General features: G+C 53.7%; 1 protein-coding gene and 1 long non-coding RNA gene across 6 annotated transcripts in view; one reads left to right on the forward strand and one right to left on the reverse strand.

Moving 5' to 3' along the window:
• Positions 1 to 18,945, forward strand: part of HNF4A (hepatocyte nuclear factor 4 alpha) — a 62,428-nt gene that overhangs the window by 21,975 nt on the left and 21,508 nt on the right. For 2 of the 5 annotated variants that reach the window (XM_047745475.1, XM_047745476.1), the window contains exons 1-2: positions 14,474 to 14,749; positions 18,620 to 18,794. In XM_047745475.1, coding sequence (XP_047601431.1) covers positions 14,635 to 14,749; positions 18,620 to 18,794 — 290 coding nt within the window. In that variant the 5' untranslated portion in view covers positions 14,474 to 14,634. Of the gene's footprint in view, positions 1 to 3,571; positions 3,588 to 5,469; positions 5,567 to 14,473; positions 14,750 to 18,619; positions 18,795 to 18,945 lie in introns of those variants that run through there. The other 3 variants (XM_047745479.1, XM_047745478.1, XM_047745477.1) reach the window with 3 other exon arrangements.
• On the reverse strand, positions 806 to 10,684 carry LOC125108971 (uncharacterized). The gene is made up of 2 exons (XR_007130061.1): positions 10,347 to 10,684; positions 806 to 1,960 (listed from the first exon to the last, which is right to left on the reverse strand). It is a non-coding gene; the product is annotated as an uncharacterized LOC125108971 (long non-coding RNA).

Consider the following 18,945-nt stretch of genomic DNA (forward strand, 5'->3'; position numbering starts at 1 on the left):
TCACAAGCAGGCAGAGAGGCAGGCAGAGAGAGAGGAGGAAGCAGGCTCCCCGCTGAGCAGAGAGCCCGATGCGGGGCTGGATCCCAGGACCCTGGGATCATGATTGAGCCGAACGCAGAGGCGTTAACCCACTGAGCCACCCAGGCACCCCTATATGTCAGGTTTTAAGGTCAATCATATTTAATCCACGAAGCAATTGATTAACAAGTCCTATTACTGATTCCTATTTTGTAGACAAAGCAAATAAGGCTTGAAGAGCTTATAATTTTCACAAGGTCAGTTATCCGAATGGTAGCATTGATATTTCAAAGGCAGTGGCCTTGACCTTTTTGCCAAGCTGACCCTCTCCTCACCCCCAGCGGCCTCATCCCCAACAGCCTCATCCCCAACAGCCAACTCCTTTGGTTCTTTAATTATCCTTCAAAGGATATGGTTTTCTCATCCTGTCCCATCCTATGACACAGGAGGTGTCTTTTTTTTTTTTTTTTTAAGATTTTATTTATTTATTTGACAGACAGAGATCACAAGTAGGCAAAGAAGCAGGCAGAGAGAGAGGGGGAAACAGGCTCTCCGCTGAGCAGAGAGCCCTATGCGGGGCTCGATCCCGGGACCCTGGGATTATGACCTGAGCTGAAGGCAGAGGCTTTAACCCCACTGAGCCACCCAGGCACCCAGGAGCTGTCTTTAAATATATTTTGGATATTAATTCCTTACCAGATACATGATTTGCAAATACTTTCTCCCTTTCCATACATCACTGTTTCATTTTGTTGATGGTTTCCTTTTATGTACAGAAGGTTTTTTGTTTAATGTGGTCCCATCTGTTTATTTTTTTGTTGTCTTTGCTTTTGGTCCTCCCTGATGTCACATGAAACCGGATGTTAGGCGTGGACCGCTGCTGCCAAGTAAAACCTCTAGAACTTGGTTGTGTCAACTGCCCCTAAGGCCGCTCTCCTCAGCAACACTATCCAGGTGATTTATTTTTAACCAATGTGGAGGATTTCTCATTCCTCTTCATCGAGTTCAGCCACAAATCCATGTGGCTCTTGATCCTGCCATTACTGAATAGCTCACACCCGTGGAGAACTCACAGTGTGCCAGGCACTAAGTCCTTTCTGTATATTAGCACAGAAAATCCCCACAACATCCCAATGACATACCTATTATTATCATCCCTCTTTTGCCAATTAAACACACACACACAGTCACAGAGCAATTAAGTAATTCACCTAAGGTCATACAGCCAGTCCGTGGCAGAACCAGAATTCAAGCCCAGGAAACCGGGCTCCAGAATTTGTGCTCTCAGCCTCTATGCTGTGCTACCTCCAAACAGCTGACAATCTCAGCCAGCTTTTTGGGGCCCCAAAAGATTGCCGCACACTTAAGGACCTCCATTTTTTTTTTTTTAAATGAAGAGAGAACAGAGGAAGGGCCCAGAGTCTTCGAAAGGCAGCAGTATTATACTATAATGGTTTATTTCATTCCGTTTATTTTCCCATTGCTTTCTACTTAACGATACTGGTGTTTCATTTGGTAGTAATAACACTTCCTAAGATAAATCTAAATGAAAATAAGTGAGTTGATGTAGGAAAAATATTAAGTAAGAGTATAGGTGGTTTTCAGATATGACAAAAATCATAATGGTGGTAGGAAAATCAGGGATCTTTGGAAAGATCATATGCAGTCAAGTTAGGTGAGGCTGTGCAGCAGTGACTGAAGGCCCCTTCTCAGGGGCTTAAGGCGGCTGAGCGAACCGCTCACTCACAGTACCTGCCCGTCAGGGGCCAGCAGGGGGCGCACCTCATCCACACTTACTTCCGGAGGTACCCAGCGCTGGCTCTTCAAGCTCCTCCTGTCCAGGTGCGACCCGGGGGTCTTTCTTTCTGCTCTCGTTTCATTGGCCAGAACATGTCACATGGTCACCTCTAACTTCAAAGGAAGCAAGAAAGTGGTCATGTGCCTGAAATGAGTGAAGTAGAGCAGTTGAGAACAGTCCGTAGATGACTATGCAGAAAGGAGTCTGAAAGACAGGTCTAGAATGGTAAACTGAGTCACTGGGTTGGATCTGTCTCAGACCACTGTGACTTGCCTCACCCAGGGGCCTTCACACCTGTTCTCAGAGAAGGGACTCTGGTCCACCAAGGAGAAGAGGGTCTGACAATACCTTTCTGTTAAGGAAATACTGCTCCTTTAGGCTTCCTTTTGGGTGGGAATGCTGTTACTTCATAAGCAGTGTGGGTTGAACTGTGCGGTTGTGCTTTGTTGCTTCCCTGAAGGTAGATGAAACCATGTGAACTTTGGCTGAGATAGGCTTTGGTTCTGTCCCTACTTGGAAAAGCTATCCAAGAAAGGGAGTTGGAAAGGAAAGGAACTCAAGGACCGTGTCCAAGGAACGATTTTCCAGGCAAAGAAAAAAGAATGTGCAAAGACCCTGAGGCAGAAAGACGAGCAAACAAAAGGCCAGTGTCGCTACAGATACTGGGGTTGGTGTGAGTGGACTAAAATGGGGTTGGAGATGTAGTGATATAGATACAAGGTCATCAAGACCTCATAGCCCAGGAGAGTTTTGAATTTTATGAGTTTAATGATAAATGCACAGGAAGCCATAAAAAATTCAGTAAGGGAGGGACCTGAACCAGTCTGCGTGTAAAGGGTCATCGCTGGCCCCTGGGTGAAGAGTAGGTGGTAGGGGAACCAGCGCCTGGGAGAATAGAAGGGAAGAGACGTTTGCAGATCTCCAGAGATGATATTGATGTGGACAGTGTTGGCTGTGGTGGAGATGAAAACACGGTGAAGATCTGAGATACACGTGGAGGGAGCAAGAACTGCATTTTCTGACGATTTGGGAAGGATGGGAGGAAGAACACAAAGGCAGTGACTCCCCTGGTTTGGGCCTGAATAAGTGAGACGGGCGTGGGGTGATGAACTAGGACAGTTAACACTGGCAAGATTGATACTGTTCTTTCAAAGACTGAGAAAGGGGGAGTGTATTTTCCTTCACAAGCCTCGTACCTGAACTCTAGTTCAGGTGTGTCTACTCCAAACAAAGGTCATACTTTCCCCACTCTCCCAGACCTGTACATGAATTTTTATAATGGGGGATATTTATTGCTTTTACTACCATTCATTGTTAAAATACATAGATGCCCCTGAATGCAAATGTAGACTTCCAACGAAGCCAGCACAAAGCTTGGGACCCTACTTAAAGACGCCGGCACTTTGGGACCAAGTGTTGGGAATATACATTTCACAGATGATGTAAGGGCGACGCCATACCAGCCTTGGGGAACAGGTTCAAAAATCCTGCTTTCCGATTGGTGCAGTGGCCAAATGCTGCTGTGTGATTGGAGGGATGTTCCGTGCCGACCTGGCTAGGTTTGGAGCGATGTAGTCCGTCTTGGCCTTTGATTGGTGGGATTGTAATGCTACTTCCTGTGATTGGTTAAAACCCGTGAGGTTACTGAAAAGTTTCTAAACGCCCGTCCAGCATCCGCCACTAGGTGGAGCCCGGGATGCGCACTTCGAGGCGCTGCAGTGAGTCTGGGCCGCTTCTTCCCTGACGCCCTCCGCCCTCCGGTCCTGCCCAGGTACTAGTTCTGCCCTGTGCCCTCAGGCAACCGCGGGACAGGGGTGGGGGTGCGGGGGACGGTGTTAGAACTCCCAGCTCCAGTCCGGGTGGCCACGCTTCTCTGCACAGCCCCTTTGGCCCCTTCCCCGGGCTCCCGGCCCCACAGAGGACTTTGGCTGACCGACGGGTGGGGGTGCGAGTTCGGGAAGGTTTGTGAAGGCCCAGATCCAAAATGCAAAATTGTGGAGTCTGTCAAAGGAGACGCAGCAGCGCCTCCTCCCTGCACTGTGCCCTCTCCCCGCCTCGGAGCCCAGCAGCGCCTCCTCCCTGCACTGTGCCCTCTCCCCGCCTCGGAGCCCTCCTCTCGAGCTCCACAGCCTCTGTCGCGCCCTTTTCAAATCCTTTAAGGACTTTTCCAAAGGTGCATCTCATTGGAGCCTAGGACTGGCCATGCCGGTCAGGGCCACTGGCTGGAGATCACCCTGTCTAAAGACGCCCCTGTCATACCTGCCGTTTCAATGTCTTGCTGCTGCATTTCATCACCCTTTGAAATTCTCGTTTTAAAAGTCTGTTTCCTTGCTTCCTGTCTCTCCACCACACCTCTGCACCAAAATGTAAGCTCCGTGAGGGAGGGAGTTGGGGAGGGCCAGAATGTCCAGTGACATTTGAATTTGAGATAATAGGCAACTTATTTTTTTAAGTATGTTTCATGTGTTATTTGGTACATATTTATACTTAAAAAAAAAATCATTGTTTATCTTAAATTCAGATGTCCCTGGTCATCCTGTATTTTTATTTTCTAAAACTGCCATCCTGAGGGGAGTGGCCCTTGCCTGTTGGCTTCCCATCTGTGTCTCCACACCTGCAACAGTGCACAAGGGAAGTGGTGAACACATGTTAAATGACTGGGGGGATAAATTCCTTCCTTCATTCACTCCTCCATCTGACCCATTATGTGAAGTACCAGCTGGGGCCTGGGAATCGAATGGTAAATGGGACACGGTCCAGTGGAGGAGGCAGGAACCACCATCTGATTACACTGTGGTTATGCAAAGTGGTGGGAGCTGTATGAGCACAGAGGAGAAGCCAGCGGGGCTGCTGGAGGAAGACGACAAAGATGGGACTTGGAGGGGGGAAGGAGAGAAAAGAAAGGTGTGACAGTCTGGGCAGAAGCCTTGGCATGTGCAAAGGCTAGAGCCAAGGGGAAGCTGTGGGATTCTGAAAGCTTCAAGTGGCAGAGTTGGGGGCAGATGTGCAATGAAGTGGGGCAGCCAGAAATCAGCTGAGGAGGAGGCTCGTCCGAACCTACCAGTCAGGCACAGTAGCAATGCTACTGTGGTTGGTTGGTATCACTGTGCCCATTACACAGATGAAGAGACTGAGGCTTACGGAAATGAAATGCCTGTCTGGGTTTACAGTCTGAGTGGGAAGAGCTGAGCTTCAAACTCATGTCTGTCAGACTCTGAAGCCTGCACTGTTCTGGAAAAGCCCCTGAGTTAAGAACTGGAACCCAAATTAGAGGATGAAGAAACTAAGCCTCAGAAAGGTGACAGGGCTGTACCAGTGAATATGGCTCCCTCAGTTTCACAGGAACCTCACCCCTCAGGCAGCCAAAGTCCTCCTCCTGATGCAGGCAGTGCGAGGGGTATGAGACCTCGGGAGGGCCTCGGCAAGACCCAGGAGTCAAGGCTGCTCTACTTCCTGCTCCTGTTTGGGTTGGGTCTCCAGGACCCCCTTGTTGAGCCCTACGGCTAATTCCTTGCATGGGTCCTGGGCGGGTCCACCGTTTCCATGGATACCGCCTCCTACCATCCCTGAAATCTCATTGTGACCAGTATTAAGAGATTAACACTGCCTGGCAGCCCTCCGAGGATATTGGGTGCCAGGGTGGCAGCAGGAGCCCCCTCAAGGATGAAGAGGTTGCTCACTGTGCGGGACCCCATAGCACCAGGAGGAGGATGTCAGACTGGGGCCAGGGCTTCCCCCGGCACCCCCCAGGTATGGTTCTGACTCCACAGCTACCTGGACAGGAGCACGGGGTGGTGGAAGCAAGACACAGGACCCGGGGAGGAGTCCGGATTTGGGAGCAGTACAGGGGCCTCGTACCCTGAGCCCCCAAGCCGGAAAGGCTTCTTGATAGGCAGATGCCGTCCTGATCAAGGCCAGGTCCAGATTTCCTTCCACAAGGTGAGGGGAGCCTTACAGAGTCTTTTAGCTAAAGACCAACTACCTCATCTTCCTTTGACAGTTCGGGAAACTGATGCAGAGAAGGAAAGTGGCCAAAGTCAGTCAGTTAGTGACCTGAAGCAGGTGGACAATTTCAAGGCAGCCCTGAGGTCACCTGGGCAGAAAACACTGGTTAAGATGGCATTGCCCCCCGTGCCTTGAATTCCAAGTGTTCCTCCCTGACCTCCAGGAAGGGGATCCCCTTGGTCTCTGTCTTCTGGGCCTGTCCCATGGACCATGCCTCCTTCCCTCCCCATCCTGACCTTCCCTGCCTGCCACACAGCCTGATGCTGGCAGAGTTCCTGATAGTCTTCACACCACCAGAGGACATGGCCACCAGGCCCTAACTGTCCCATCCAGGGGACATCCCCTGGCTGGGTCATCATCTGGAAGACTGGACATTTTTTGTTCCCGGCTTCAACCTCTCTGTGTCTTTGTGTGTGGGGGGCGGGGGAGGGCATCCAGACACAGTGGGGGTCCTGACAGCCCACCCCTGTGTCACCTCCTGCCAGGCCAGCCTGGAAATTTAGGTCTGGCTTCAAAACTCACTGGGCCAGGTTTCCTGGAAGGCCACATTGGGGCAGGGGACAAACACGGCTCTGGAGCCAGGTCGGGGTAGCTCAAACACTCAGCAGTCTGAGCCTCAGTTTCCTCACCTGTGGAGGAGGGCAATAACCTTTCCTTCCTCAGAGCTTGCTCTCAGCTGGAATGGAAGAGAGTGTAGTCTGCTAGTAAAGACCAAAGGAAAGTGGGGAACAGTGCCAGGGGCAGGGGGTGCTAATCCGGGGCCTTGGATGCTGCTGGGTTTGCAGGAAGCAAGCCTGGAAGAGGCTAGGGAAATGAGGGAAGTGGCCTGTGGTGAGGAGGGGGAGTGGCCTGGTGGGTGGCTGGGGAGGGGACCAAGACTTCTCAAAGTGCACCTTTTTTTTTTTTTAAGACTTTATTTATATGACAGAGAGAGAGATATCACAAGTAGGCAGCGAGGCAGGCAGAGACGGGGGGGGGGGAAGCAGGCTCCCTGCTGAGCAGAGAGCCCTATGCGGGACTCGATCCTAGGACCCTGAGACCATGACCTGAGCTGAAGGCAGAGGCTTAACCCACTGAGCCACCCAGGCGCCCAAAGTGCACCTTCTTTATTGTTTTGATTTTTGGACCACGTCAATGTAATACTGATTCCAAAAAATAACTTAAAAATTTAAATAAATGAGGTAAAATATCAAGTAATAATAATAATCAAAAGGCCTCAGTAATATGAAAGGCGTGCAGACAAGACGAGACCAGAGTGTGAGGACTTGACGTAAGGAACAGAGAAAGCATGCCTCCGAGTCTCTGAAAGGCCCTTTGTTTCAAGCCAGTCTCATTTTGCCAATAGCAAAATACTGGTCATTGGTACCAAGAATCGGGAGCTCCCTACATGCTGGCCACAGTGCCAGGCACTGTCTGAATATCATCGCGCTGAGTGGACATTCTGACTTAACAGGAAGCTATCATCATTCCCATTTTACAGATAAGGAAACTGAGCCTCACTGAAGTTGCAGCTCGTGAGTTGCAAAACGTGGATGCATATCTAGGCCTTTCTAGCTCCCACCGTGGGTCTCAGTCTTGGCTGCACATCAGAATCACCTAGGGACTTGAAAAACTACTGATGCCTAGTACCCACCTGTCCCAATCTCCAGATTTGATCACTGGTCTGGGGTGGGGCCTGGGCATCAGCATTTTTTAAAGGTCCCAGGTGATTCTAATTCGCCATCAGGGTCGAAGCTGGGCTTTATGCTAGACAACTTTTCAAACAGGAAACCAAGGCCAGGGAAGGATATGACCTTGCCTAAGGTCACACAGTGGCTGGAAGCAGAGCTGAGGCAGGACTTTTATGGAGCTTTTGTGAAAATAAAACGGGGCACTCTCCTCTGGGCAGATAAATCTCTACAGGCATTTGGTTTGGTAAGTGGAACAGAGAACCTTTGTGCAGTGAGCAACCTGTGCAACTACATGCGGCAACCCTGGCCTGAGTCTCAGGACTCCCAAACACTACATCTCAGTGACCCTCAGGCAGATCCCTGGGGCCCTTCAGTACCCAGGTACAGGGGGACCCAGGGTTGTTCCCAGGTTAGGGGTTCATCCCTTACACCATGACTAGGGCCTGGGCCGGGCAGGAGCTTGCTATCATCCTCCAGGCCCCACAGGGGCTGAGCAGGCCCCATCTCACTCCGAAGGTCACTTCTGCAGATAAAGTCAGGAACATAACCCAGAGGGAGGAGGGATACACACAGGAGGGACAACAACAGCCTCAGCCCAGAGTCACAAGCCACCTGGCAGGAGGCAGCCCTCAGGCAGGCCCTGCCCCCAAAGACCCAAGTCCTCCTGGCTTCCCTCCTGATCACTCTCCAGACCATACGCTCTACCCTACCCCCTGAGCCCTGTGGTCAGCATCTCCCACAATGCCCTGCTCTCGGGCCAGTGTGCCTTCCATCTCCCTCCATCATCACCCACCGTGTTCTCTGCTTCTGGATGTTCCTGCGGCCCAGGATGTCACCTCCTCCAGCAATCCGTCCCTGACCACCCCAGCCCAGAGACAGACCTGCTTGCCTTATGCCTCCTCCAGGCCTCCCAGTCCATGCACACAGCCCACACGTGCCTCGGTGGAAGCCAGCTTGCCTTGGGGGCACTGAGTGTCAGCCCTGGAAGGGCAGGGTGGCCCCAGGGTTAAGAGCACAGACTCTGGAGCTGGGCTGCTCAGGTTGGAAGCCCAGCTCTTGTTCCTCAGATGCTGTATGAGCTCAGGGCCCATGGCCCAGACCCTCTGTGCCTCAAGCCTTCAAAATGGTGATAAAATGATTGGCTACTTCATCGACTGGTTGTAAGGCTTAATGAGTTAACCCATGTAAAGCCCCCCAGACAGCTGCGTTACCATCAGCTGTGGCTGTCCACGCTCCGCTTCCTCCTCCTCACAAGCCTGGGAGGTAGGTATGGTTATTCCCACCCGCAGGTGAGGAAGCAGAGTCAGGGAAGGGCCCTGCAGCTTTCTCTGGGGCCTGACGCCTCCAGAGGGAGGACATGGCTGAGGCGGGTTCCGGCTTGGAGCCTCTTGGTTACAGCTCAGGGCTGTTCCACGGAGGGTCCCCAGGGCCCAGGGCCAGGTGAACTCCCCAGACTCTAGGTGGCTCCAGGCACCTGTCCGCCTCCAGCCAGCCTCAGGGAGCAGGGCTGAATGGCAGAGCAAGACGTTTTCAGTATATCTTGTGTACTAATGTCCAGAACACATCACTGAGTCCAGAGAGAGCCCTGTCTTCTCGGGCTAGCTGGAGACTCAGAATACCTAGGGTAGCCTTCTGTCCCCGGACAAGGACGCCCGCGACCCCACAGTCTGCATAAGGAAATGAGGGGATGAGGCTGGCCCAGCATCTTTCCAGTTCCCACCATTGGCGGGCTCTGGCTCTACGTTTCAAAGGGAATATTAAGGGGAGGGCATCTAAGAGCCTGAGAGGCACTGGGTGAAGCGGGGCCTGTGCCTCCCCTGCCAGCCTCTCAGGAGCCTCAGATCCCGTTTGAAAGACCCCGGGGCCCACATCCTCCTCAGCACTCTCCAGGCTCTGACACTGCAGGATTCTAGAATCCCGTGCTCAAAGCTGCCGCTGTGCACCCCTGTTTGTAGAGCTCTCCCCCCAGCTGCCTTTATCTCTCTTTGGTAACAGAGCAAATTTGCTCAGGACCCAGAGCAGGCCAACAAGCAGACTGTTGACTCTTGAGCAAAACCTACCCCGTGGAGAGCGGGAGAGAAGACCCTGAGTGTGCGTGGGGAGGCCGGCAGCTCTTGCATAACCCGGGCGGCCTCCTGCCCACCCAGGCCTTTTCAGGGTTAGGGGTGAGGCAAACCGCAAACTCATGCCCAGTTAATTTTTTAAGGCAAAATCAACAGGCTCAGCAATGATTAGCAGGCGAGTAAGTTCGTCTTAATCAGACTGAGGAGAGGGAGGAAGGAGGCTTCTGGGGGCCCAAGGATGGGGCTCGGTTATCAGTTAACCACATGAATGTTGTTTCCTTCCAAATCCACTGGCCTTCAGCCCCGAGCTCCCTCATCTTCCTCTCGGAAGTACTCCTCTGGCAACCCCGTGGCCATCAGCGACTGAGGGAACAAACGCTTTACCATGCAGGGTCCCCAGGAGGCACTGCCAGGGCCCTTGAGGGCTGGGATGAGGGGCAGGGCTCCTCACAGAGCTTGGGGTCTTCTTTTGAAGGTCGAGCCCCCCCACCCCCACCCAGCTCCCTCCACTGCTGTGTGGCCTTGAGCAGGACCCTTCTGCCCTGTGGGGCTCAGGAAGGGGCCTGAGGTCTATGGTTCAACCTGCAGCTCGCTGCCGCTGCCCTGGGGGCCTCAGTGTCTCCATCCACCAAATGGGTGGGCTGGTTGAGACCCCCTTTCCAGTCTTAAAGTTCTGTGAGGTCATGACTGAATTAAGCCAATGTGGCCTTATCCAGGTGAGGAGGGTGGTATGGGCAGTGTTTTAGGAATTCAAGGGGGAGGGAAGGTGCCCAAAAAAGGGAGGGGGCCTACCTGATTATCTGCTGTTGGTACCAGCAAGCGACAGATCCCAGCTCCAGGAAGAGAGCTGTCCTCTCAGATGGGAGGCAGGGGTCCCTGTCGGGTGGGGTGGTCCCTGTCTGCAGAAGTGGCCTGGCAGACCCCAGCTGGCCCAGGACCCCTCCCCTGCACTCGAGTGCTACCAAGGGAAGCGGCAGGGCCAGGCCAGCCCTGGGCCTGCTGGCTGCCTGGACTGGAGTTTGGTCAGTGGTTGGGGACCTATATTGTGAGAAAGTTTAGGACTTTGTCCACAAACTGGAATTTGAAATTTCAAAGGGGCGAAACTGGAGGGCCCTACCCCAGAGTGGAGATGGCTCTTGGCTTCTTTCCCCCACGACTTTTGTTCTTTGTCTTGATAAGTCTGGGTTCCCTGCACCACTCCCCAGCTGGGGGGAGGGGGTGGTAGGGCGAGGAAAGATGAGATAGTGGGGTGGTAAGCGCCCAGGGGAAGCCAAGATGCCAGGCAGCCTGCGGTGGCCGCTGTCGGGAGGGTGCCTCTGAGCTTTCATATGACCAGGGACAGGCTCCTTGGCCCCTCAGATCCCAGAGCTCCAAGGAAGTGATGTGAAGGATTCTCCAGCTCCCCCAGACCAGAGTTCTGGTGTCCTTTCTGGGATTCCCGGAGGGAGGCAGTATATAGGGGGTGAAGCCTGTGAGCTTTCTGGTCAGACTTGGGCTCCAGTGACAGCCCCTCCTGTGTGGGCTTAGGCAAGTCACTCCTTGTCTCTGAGCCTTAGTTTTGTCATCGGCTGAGCTGATGGCGTGGAAGCCTCAGGCGTGTTCGAGGCCAGGCAGGCCATCCCCAGGAGCTCTTCTGAGCAGGGGTCCTGATTGCCACCGATCATGAGGGTTGGCTAGTGGGTCAAGGAATCAACCACCAGTGATAATTGTCCCTGTTGCACCAGAGGCCTACACTTGGTCATTTAATGCCCACACCATCCCTGTGAAGGAGGTACCAACCCATTTATCTGATGCCAAAACTAAGGCTGGGAGGGGTGGACATGATGTCATAGTTTTGGGAAGTTGGCAGTGCCTGGATTTGGGCCTAGCTCTGATTTCAAGGCCTGTAGTTTACCCTTGAAGTGGTGGTTGCGGGGGTGGGGGAGAGGGAAGGAGGTCTAAGAATGCTTATGATATTATTTAATTTAATCTTTACCACAAACTACAAGTTAGTCCCATTTACTAGAGAAATCAAGGCTTCAAAAGAATAACCTGCTTGAGGGAGCCTGCTTCCTCCTCTCTCTCTCTCTGCCTGCCTCTCTGCCTACTTGTGATCTCTATCTGTCAAATAAAATAAAATAAAATCTTAAAAAAAAAAAAAAAGAATAACCTGCTTGAGATCACAGAGCCAGTAGATCTTACAGTGGCGTGTCGTTTATATAAGGTGCGTGTATCTAGAAGATACTGTTTGGGATCAGTTCAGGGTGAAATAGAGCGGTCAATTATGCAAGTTCACATGTGGGCAGTTCAAGAATGGATAAATTTACACGTGAAGTAGGTTGTGATGTGCGCGATGTGAACGGGATATAACACAGGTTCTAGACTGTGACTCATAAGCAGCGGATCATGGGTGTTGTGTGTTTGGTAAAGTGTATGTCACGCTCTGTGTCCTTGGTAGCTTGTCACAGTCACAGGCGGACTGTCCACCTGGTGGTTCTCCTGTGTAACGGGTCAGGGATGTGGCATGCCACGGCTCACCCCAGTGGACCATAGACCTTATTTCATTCAATCGAAGATGTCATCTGGAGATTGAAAAATTGTTATTTTTGTTACCAGTGAACTCTGACATGCTAATAATCACATCCCACCATTGGTAACCGGGGAGTGTGCCGCTTAGAGCTGATGAGACGCCGTGCATGTAGGTCACAGACGGCTGGCTTGTGAAAGCAGTAGTGTGTGTGTGGCCTAACCCAGGTGCCAGACAGGTGGCAGGACCCAGGGTCAGCCCTCAGAGGCCCCTCCCAAGGCTGTCCCTCCTTCTCCTATGTGTCTATCCCTCAGTCAGCCCCCCTCCCAGCTAGCTCTGTCTGGGCTACTGGAGTTGGGGTCTGATGTCCCCGGGGTGGGGGGTGGGGCATGGGAGGAACGTGCCAGTAGCTGAAGTCTCCTTCGGGCCTTTGTCACATTTCTAGGTGCAGACTGTGGGGTGGGGTTGGGGGAAGGTCTCTCTTCCTCCCTCCCTGGGGGTCTTGTACAACAGACAAATGGGCCAAAATCTCCCCATTTTACGTTAGGGAAATGGAGGCCCCAAGAGAGATGTGATTTTTTTTTTTTAAAGATTTTATTTATTTATTTGACAGAGAGAGATCACAAGAAGTAGACAGAGAGGCAGGCAGAGAGAGAGAGAGAGAGAGAGGGAAGCAGGCTCCCTGCTGAGCAGGGAGCCCGATTCGGGACTCGATCCCAGGACCCTGAGATCATGACCCGAGCCGAAGGCAGCGGCTTAACCCACTGAGCCACCCAGGCGCCCGAGAGACGTGATTTGAACAAAGTCATACGTATAGTGATAGAACTAGCTCCTAAACCCGGGTCTCCTGACATCAAGTGCAGCCTCTCTTCTCCTCCGGAACAATCACTTCCCTTTCTCAGCTCCTGCGGGGACGATGGAGAGGGGAAGAACAAGGCTACACAGTCCGGAGATGGGGCTTCTAATAATCGGGAGAACGAGGAGGCTGCCGCTGCCCACCCTCACACTCACACCCCCGCGCCCACTGATTTGCCTGCACAGAACCCCTCCCCCACCTGTTTGCTCCTTCACTGGTTCACACACGCTTTCACTAATTCACCCACTCATTCCTTGATTCACTCCATCACTAACTCACCCCCTTGCCGTGTGCGCATCGGCGGTCACTCCTTCACCCATGCTTGCTCCAGCTGCCCGAGGAGGCTCCCAAGTCTAGGCCCTTCTGCCCTTGTCTGCGCTTTCTGCCTCCTGCATTGTGACCTCCCCTCCCAGGCTATGCGGGGAGCTCTTGGTGTCGAGGGCCCGTGGGGTCGGAAGGCATGACGGGAAAAGAGGGAAGACGGCCCGCAGAAGACCCGAGGACCCGCTGTCGAATCTGCAGGGCACCTTGTTCAGAAATCATTAGGGATCTCAGCGACAGCAGAGCATTAAGCCAAACACAGGGACTGAAGTATTGGGCCCTCCGCCACTGCTCAGGTGACAGGCCCACGAAGGCCCCTTTGAAGGAGGCTGTGGGTGGAGAGAAGAGGGAGATGGAAATGGGATGGTGGGGGGGAGGAGGGGTGGACGCTTGATAGGACCTGCCTGATACCGTCTCGTTTAACACTCAGGCCACCCTTCGAGGTCAATTATGCCTTTTACAGAGGAGGAAACTGAGGCTCCAGGAGGAGAATCATTTACCCAAAGTCATGACTGGTAGGGGGTAGGCGCCTGAGTGTAATCCAGGTCTGTGGGGCTGCAGGCCTCGCCTCCGGCTGTTGAGGGGGTTGGGGAAAAGAGTAGGAGGAGGTGAGGACATTGGGAGAGAGTGGGGGGGGGCGGTGCTGAGCTGCTGGCTGCTGCGGGGGCTGGTGGTAGCCACAGGGGGGTCACGGGAATCAGGAAAGGAGAACCCCAGGTGAGTCCATGCTCCTTCCCAGGGAGATGGGCCATGGGAGGGGGGTTGCCAGGAGGAGGATCCAAAGATTGGTGTCTGGGGCCTGGGATTTGGGTCTTTATTTCTGTGCCATGAGGTAGCTTTATCTCCTCCAGAGCATTGAGGGTAGAAGTCAATGATTTGGGAAGTTACTGAATCAGGGCATCTTGGAGAGGGTGCTGTCAGTGTCTTGGCCTATCATCTAGAATGCCTGACTTTGGGCGATAATGGCTTGGGGGAGCGGGTGGCTGAGTCAGGGATCTGATGAGTGCTGGCGAGTTAGTGTGTCCGTCCTACAGAAATCCGTAACCGAGTATCAGGGGGTTAGGGCCCCAACTGTTGTAATGGCACCTGGGTGTCCACCAGAAACCAATAAACAGCCAAATCCCTACCGCCCCGCCCAGCCTACCCACCAGTGGGGGAGCTGATTAACCATTAACCCCACCCCTCCCCGGCAGAGCCTCCACCCCTTCGCAGGGGCTAGGCCAAGACTCCGGGCAGATCCTCCCAGAGGAAGGTTTGAAACGCAGGAAGGCAGAGGGGGCCCCTGGGAGGAAGCGGTGGGAGGGCAGAGGGCCGGGGCCGGGGCTCTGCCCGGAGCCTTCGAGCCTTCGGGGTAGGCATCCTGGGCAGGGCGAGCGGCTGAGGGGTGGAAGGGGAGAATGCGCCTCTCCAAAACCCTCGTGGACATGGACATGGCTGACTACAGCGCCGCGCTGGATCCCGCCTACACCACCCTCGAGTTCGAGAATGTGCAAGTGTTGACCATGGGCAATGGTAGGTGGGTGCAGGTGTGCCCAGGTGTGCAGCTCGGGAGCAGGCCTGGGGCGCTCAGTGTTGCGCTGGGAGGAGAATGATAGAAAACGGCATGTCGGGCCTGGAGGTCCGGACAGGTGTCGCCAGGTGAAACAGGTGTGCCCAGGTACAGCGACCAGAGGCATTCTGGGTGAGGGGAGGCCCGCGTGGGCAGGTCTCCAGCAAAAGTAGATCCCAGGTATTCTTGTCTCGCCCTTCTGCTCCCTGTTACCTCAAGGCTGTCTCTGCTCAGTGCGTCACTGGGAGCGGTGACATGACAGTGACCTCCCCCTTGGTGCCCAGCTGCCATAGTTGGGCCTGACTAGGCCCCTTCCTGCACCCTCTGGGCTTAGGTCCAGAGAGATAGAAAGGTATGCTCTGTCCCTGGAGATGCTGGATGGAGAGGCCCCACGGGGTGTCTTTGGGACTTTCCTGGGGTGAACGCCCCACTTAGAAAAAATTAGAGTTCTTAGGGAAGTTTTGTTCAATGAGATGCTGGTCAGCAGTGTGAGCTGTGGTGTGCTTGTGGCCTCGCCTGGGTGTGCACGCGCGAGTTTCTTCACACCCGTGTGTGGGGGAGAACCATGTTGGCAAATGTGTGTGTGCCTCCGGGAACCCTTTTGCATATTTGCGTTAGTTTGTCTGTATGTGCCGGTTCTTTGGTTTCCATTTGTATTCGATCACTGCGTGTGTTTGCTGGTGTCTTGAGAGGTGTGTGTGCTTGTCTTGCTTCTGTCCAGAAGCAGCAGTGAGTGTGTGTCCATGTATCTGTGGAAGTTCGTGCACAGGCTGGGTGCCCTGTGCTTTCTGGACGTATGTCCTCTGCGGGCATTCTGTCTTGTGCCCCGGTATGTCCCTGCTCCTGTCCTAGTGCACGTTCCTGGATGGGAGGGGGGTGATCCGTACTCTCTCGTAACCTCCATTATGGAGACAGGATAGGCAGGGGGTCGGTCCTGACATTTGCCAAAGGAGAGTCCCCTGAGCTGCACGTCCCTTTCTCTCTGAGCTGGTGTCGTGGCCTGCATTGTGTCATTCCCCGGGTTTATAGATTTGCTTGCACATCACCAAGAGTACATCTGAAACTGGGTTGAGAGGTTCTCCTCCCCAAGGAGGTAGGGGGAGAGAGGAAGCCTGGAAGCCAGGAAGCCAGGAAGCTTCTAGAGGGGAAAGACCCTAAGCCAGCCTCAAATAAGGTGTGTGGCAGGGGACCAAGGCCAGCGTGCCCCCTGCCCTCCTTCTGTGGCTCTGTGGCTTCAGCCAGGGTCTGTAATGCTTGTGGTCAGTTTGGCTTAGTCAGAAAGATGTGACTGCATTGCCCGTGGTCGGCCTCACCAGCTGCTCACCTGTTCCTGCCATCTGCTCACTGTGTGACCTTGGGCACGTCATATCCCCTAGTTTGGCCTCTCCGTCTTCTGCAAAATGGGTTTAATCACCTCAGGCCTGCTGGCCGGCCAGCTCTGCGGAGCATCCGTGGAAGGGAGTTGCGGTGAAAATCACAGCAAATGGTGAGCAAGAAGCTTCTGCACCAGGCAGGGTGTCGTGTGACCCCGTGGGGACATTATGTGCTGTCACACTCCTGGCCACTGCCTAGCCCTAGACTACTCCCTAAGGCCAGCCCTGTCACCCCTTCAGAGCCTGCACCTCCCTAAGTCACGTGTGCCCTAGGTGGAGGCCACCCCTGGGTGTCCCTTTAGTAGCACAGCCTCGGGCTCAGGGGCCAGAAAGATCTGGGCTCAAAGTCTGGCGTAGACCCTTCCTGCCTATGAGAACTCTGCAGGCCGGCCTCCTTTCTGAGCTTCTGTTTCCTCATCTGTCAAATGGAGTACAGACTAGCACCTGCCTCCTGTGCTAACCAGAGGATTCAGTAAGATGAGGCGCGTGGTGCCCGGCCTTGGTAGCTGGGCCTCACCCACCATGAGTCGTCTCAAGAGCACTGGGCATCCATCAGAAGGTCTGCGTTCCCCACTGGCCTTGGAAAGGGTGTGAGTGTTGGCATCACATTTTACATTCCTCCTGAGCTGGGGGTTCCAGCGCTCCATGGAGATCTCCCCATCTGTCTCCCACCCCTGATTTGGAAGCTCCAGCAACAGCAGGGACTTTGCTTACCAGAGGCCCCCGCAGACATCCCAGCAAGGGTAGCCCGGGCCAGAGTCGTCCAACACACCTGGACTGTAAATCGGGTTCCTCCACTTAGCAGGAGTGGGATGACCCTGGGCAGGTCACAGGTCCTCCCCGAGCCTCGGTGTTCTCACCCAGAGAATGGGGCCTGTCTGCCGAAGGCAGCGGTGAGATGATGCACTCAATAGCACCCAGCTCCTTCTGCGCAGGGTGGAGGAACCCCCGCCCCCTGAGCTCCCTGAACAGCCAGGAGTTGTGGGGTCATAACCTCCCCAGGGGTTGAGGGAAGTGAGGCTGAGGGAGAAAGGGCACCAACATGGCTTAACAATTATCCCCATCTCCGGGAATAATTCACCAAGTGGAGGGGGCTGAGCTCTGGGCACCTCAGGAACCTAGGAGATGTCAGCTGGATGATGGCAGAGATGAGACATGGCGGGGTCCACTTACGCATGAAGGCTGGACGTCCTCTGCTCCAGGAATTTGATTCTGCAGGAAAGCTTTCCCTTCACGAATCCTGATATGGTGCTTTTTATGTACCGAGCATGTCACCTACATCGACCCACTGAATCCCCCTACAGTCTTAGGGGATAATTATGCATCCTGTTTCCCATGCAAGGAAACAAAGACATGGAGGGGTGAACCCATCCAGCCCACATCACCTGGCTAAGAAGTAGGCCAGCTCAGACTGAAGCTTGGCAGAAAGGCTGTAGTATGTGTGCCATTAACTGTAGCATAGTGTCCCCTCTGGTTCTCAGTGCGGTGTTCCCAGGAAGTCAAGGTCAGATTTGGGGTATCCAAAAAAACCCATCTGCATATGACTGTGTGGTATGCATATGTGTGCATTTTTCTGGGGAGATGGTCCATGGCATCTTTCATCTTCTCCAAGAGGTCTAGCCTTGATGGAAGGCCTACTTACACAAAGAGGGTTCTGCTGCTGAAATTAAAAAAAAAAAAAATTGCAAACCAGAACAGTTCAACCCCTGCCTTTTACAGTTAGAGATACTGAGGCCCAAGGGGACTCGAAGAGAGGTAAAGGGACTTGCCCAAGGTCACAGGTCTGTTAGTGGTGACATCAGCACTAGCACCCAAGGACCCCAAGCACTCTGTCCAAGATCTTTGCTACCTGTTTCTTATCTCCCCTCTCAGACTTATATAGATGCAGTAGCTTTCACCTCTGACACAGGTGGTATTTGAAAGATGCCCAGAACCTTGCCCTGACCCTCCCAGGAGGACAGATGGGCCGCTGTCCTTGGTGCATGTCTTCCTGTTCCTGGGAGAGTTTGTGAGGCCTCTGGATACACTGAGAAATGAGGGACAGGACCTGAGCAAATGCCGGGGGCATACTGTCCCTTCCCCAGTCCCCTCTGCCCAGTCAGTCGGGTCTGTAAGGGTCAGAGGCATCGTAGGGGGTGATCAGGTTTTCATTACTTCCCAGAGAAAACTGGGCCTAGCAGTCTGCACCATAGAGTAGCAGACCCTCACAGATGACTCTGTGAACTCATTGTCACAACCATCCCTAAGTAAGAGATGCAAAACAGGAGTTCCAAAATGCCGAGGGACTTGCCCAAGGTCATTGAGGGAATGGGAACAGCACCCAGGTCCGGATGAGGCTGAAGGCCTGGGGTGGGGGTTGGGGTGGAGAGATCCCCATAATGCTCATATTGGTTTCTGTACCTAAGCCACCAGGGGAGCAGGGCATCTCCTGAGTCCTCACTCTTGTCTCCTCTGGTGCAGACACATCCCCATCAGAAGGTGCCAACCTCAATGCACCCAACAGCCTGGGCGTCAGCGCCTTGTGTGCCATCTGTGGGGACCGGGCCACAGGGAAGCACTACGGTGCCTCAAGCTGTGACGGGTGCAAGGGCTTCTTCCGGAGGAGCGTGAGAAAGAACCACATGTACTCCTGCAGGTGAGGAGCCCCTGCTTAGAGCCTTGATTTCTCTAGCTGGGAAGTGGGTACACTTGGGCTGTTGATGTTCCCCAGAGTCTGCCTGCCCCCTCACTAGGTCCCAGAAACGTCTGCCTTCTGAGGCCTTAAAGCTTCCTCTGGTTTCTTAGGC

This window comes from Lutra lutra, chromosome 9 (assembly GCF_902655055.1).
Source record: "Lutra lutra chromosome 9, mLutLut1.2, whole genome shotgun sequence".
Lineage (NCBI taxonomy): Eukaryota > Metazoa > Chordata > Mammalia > Carnivora > Mustelidae > Lutra > Lutra lutra.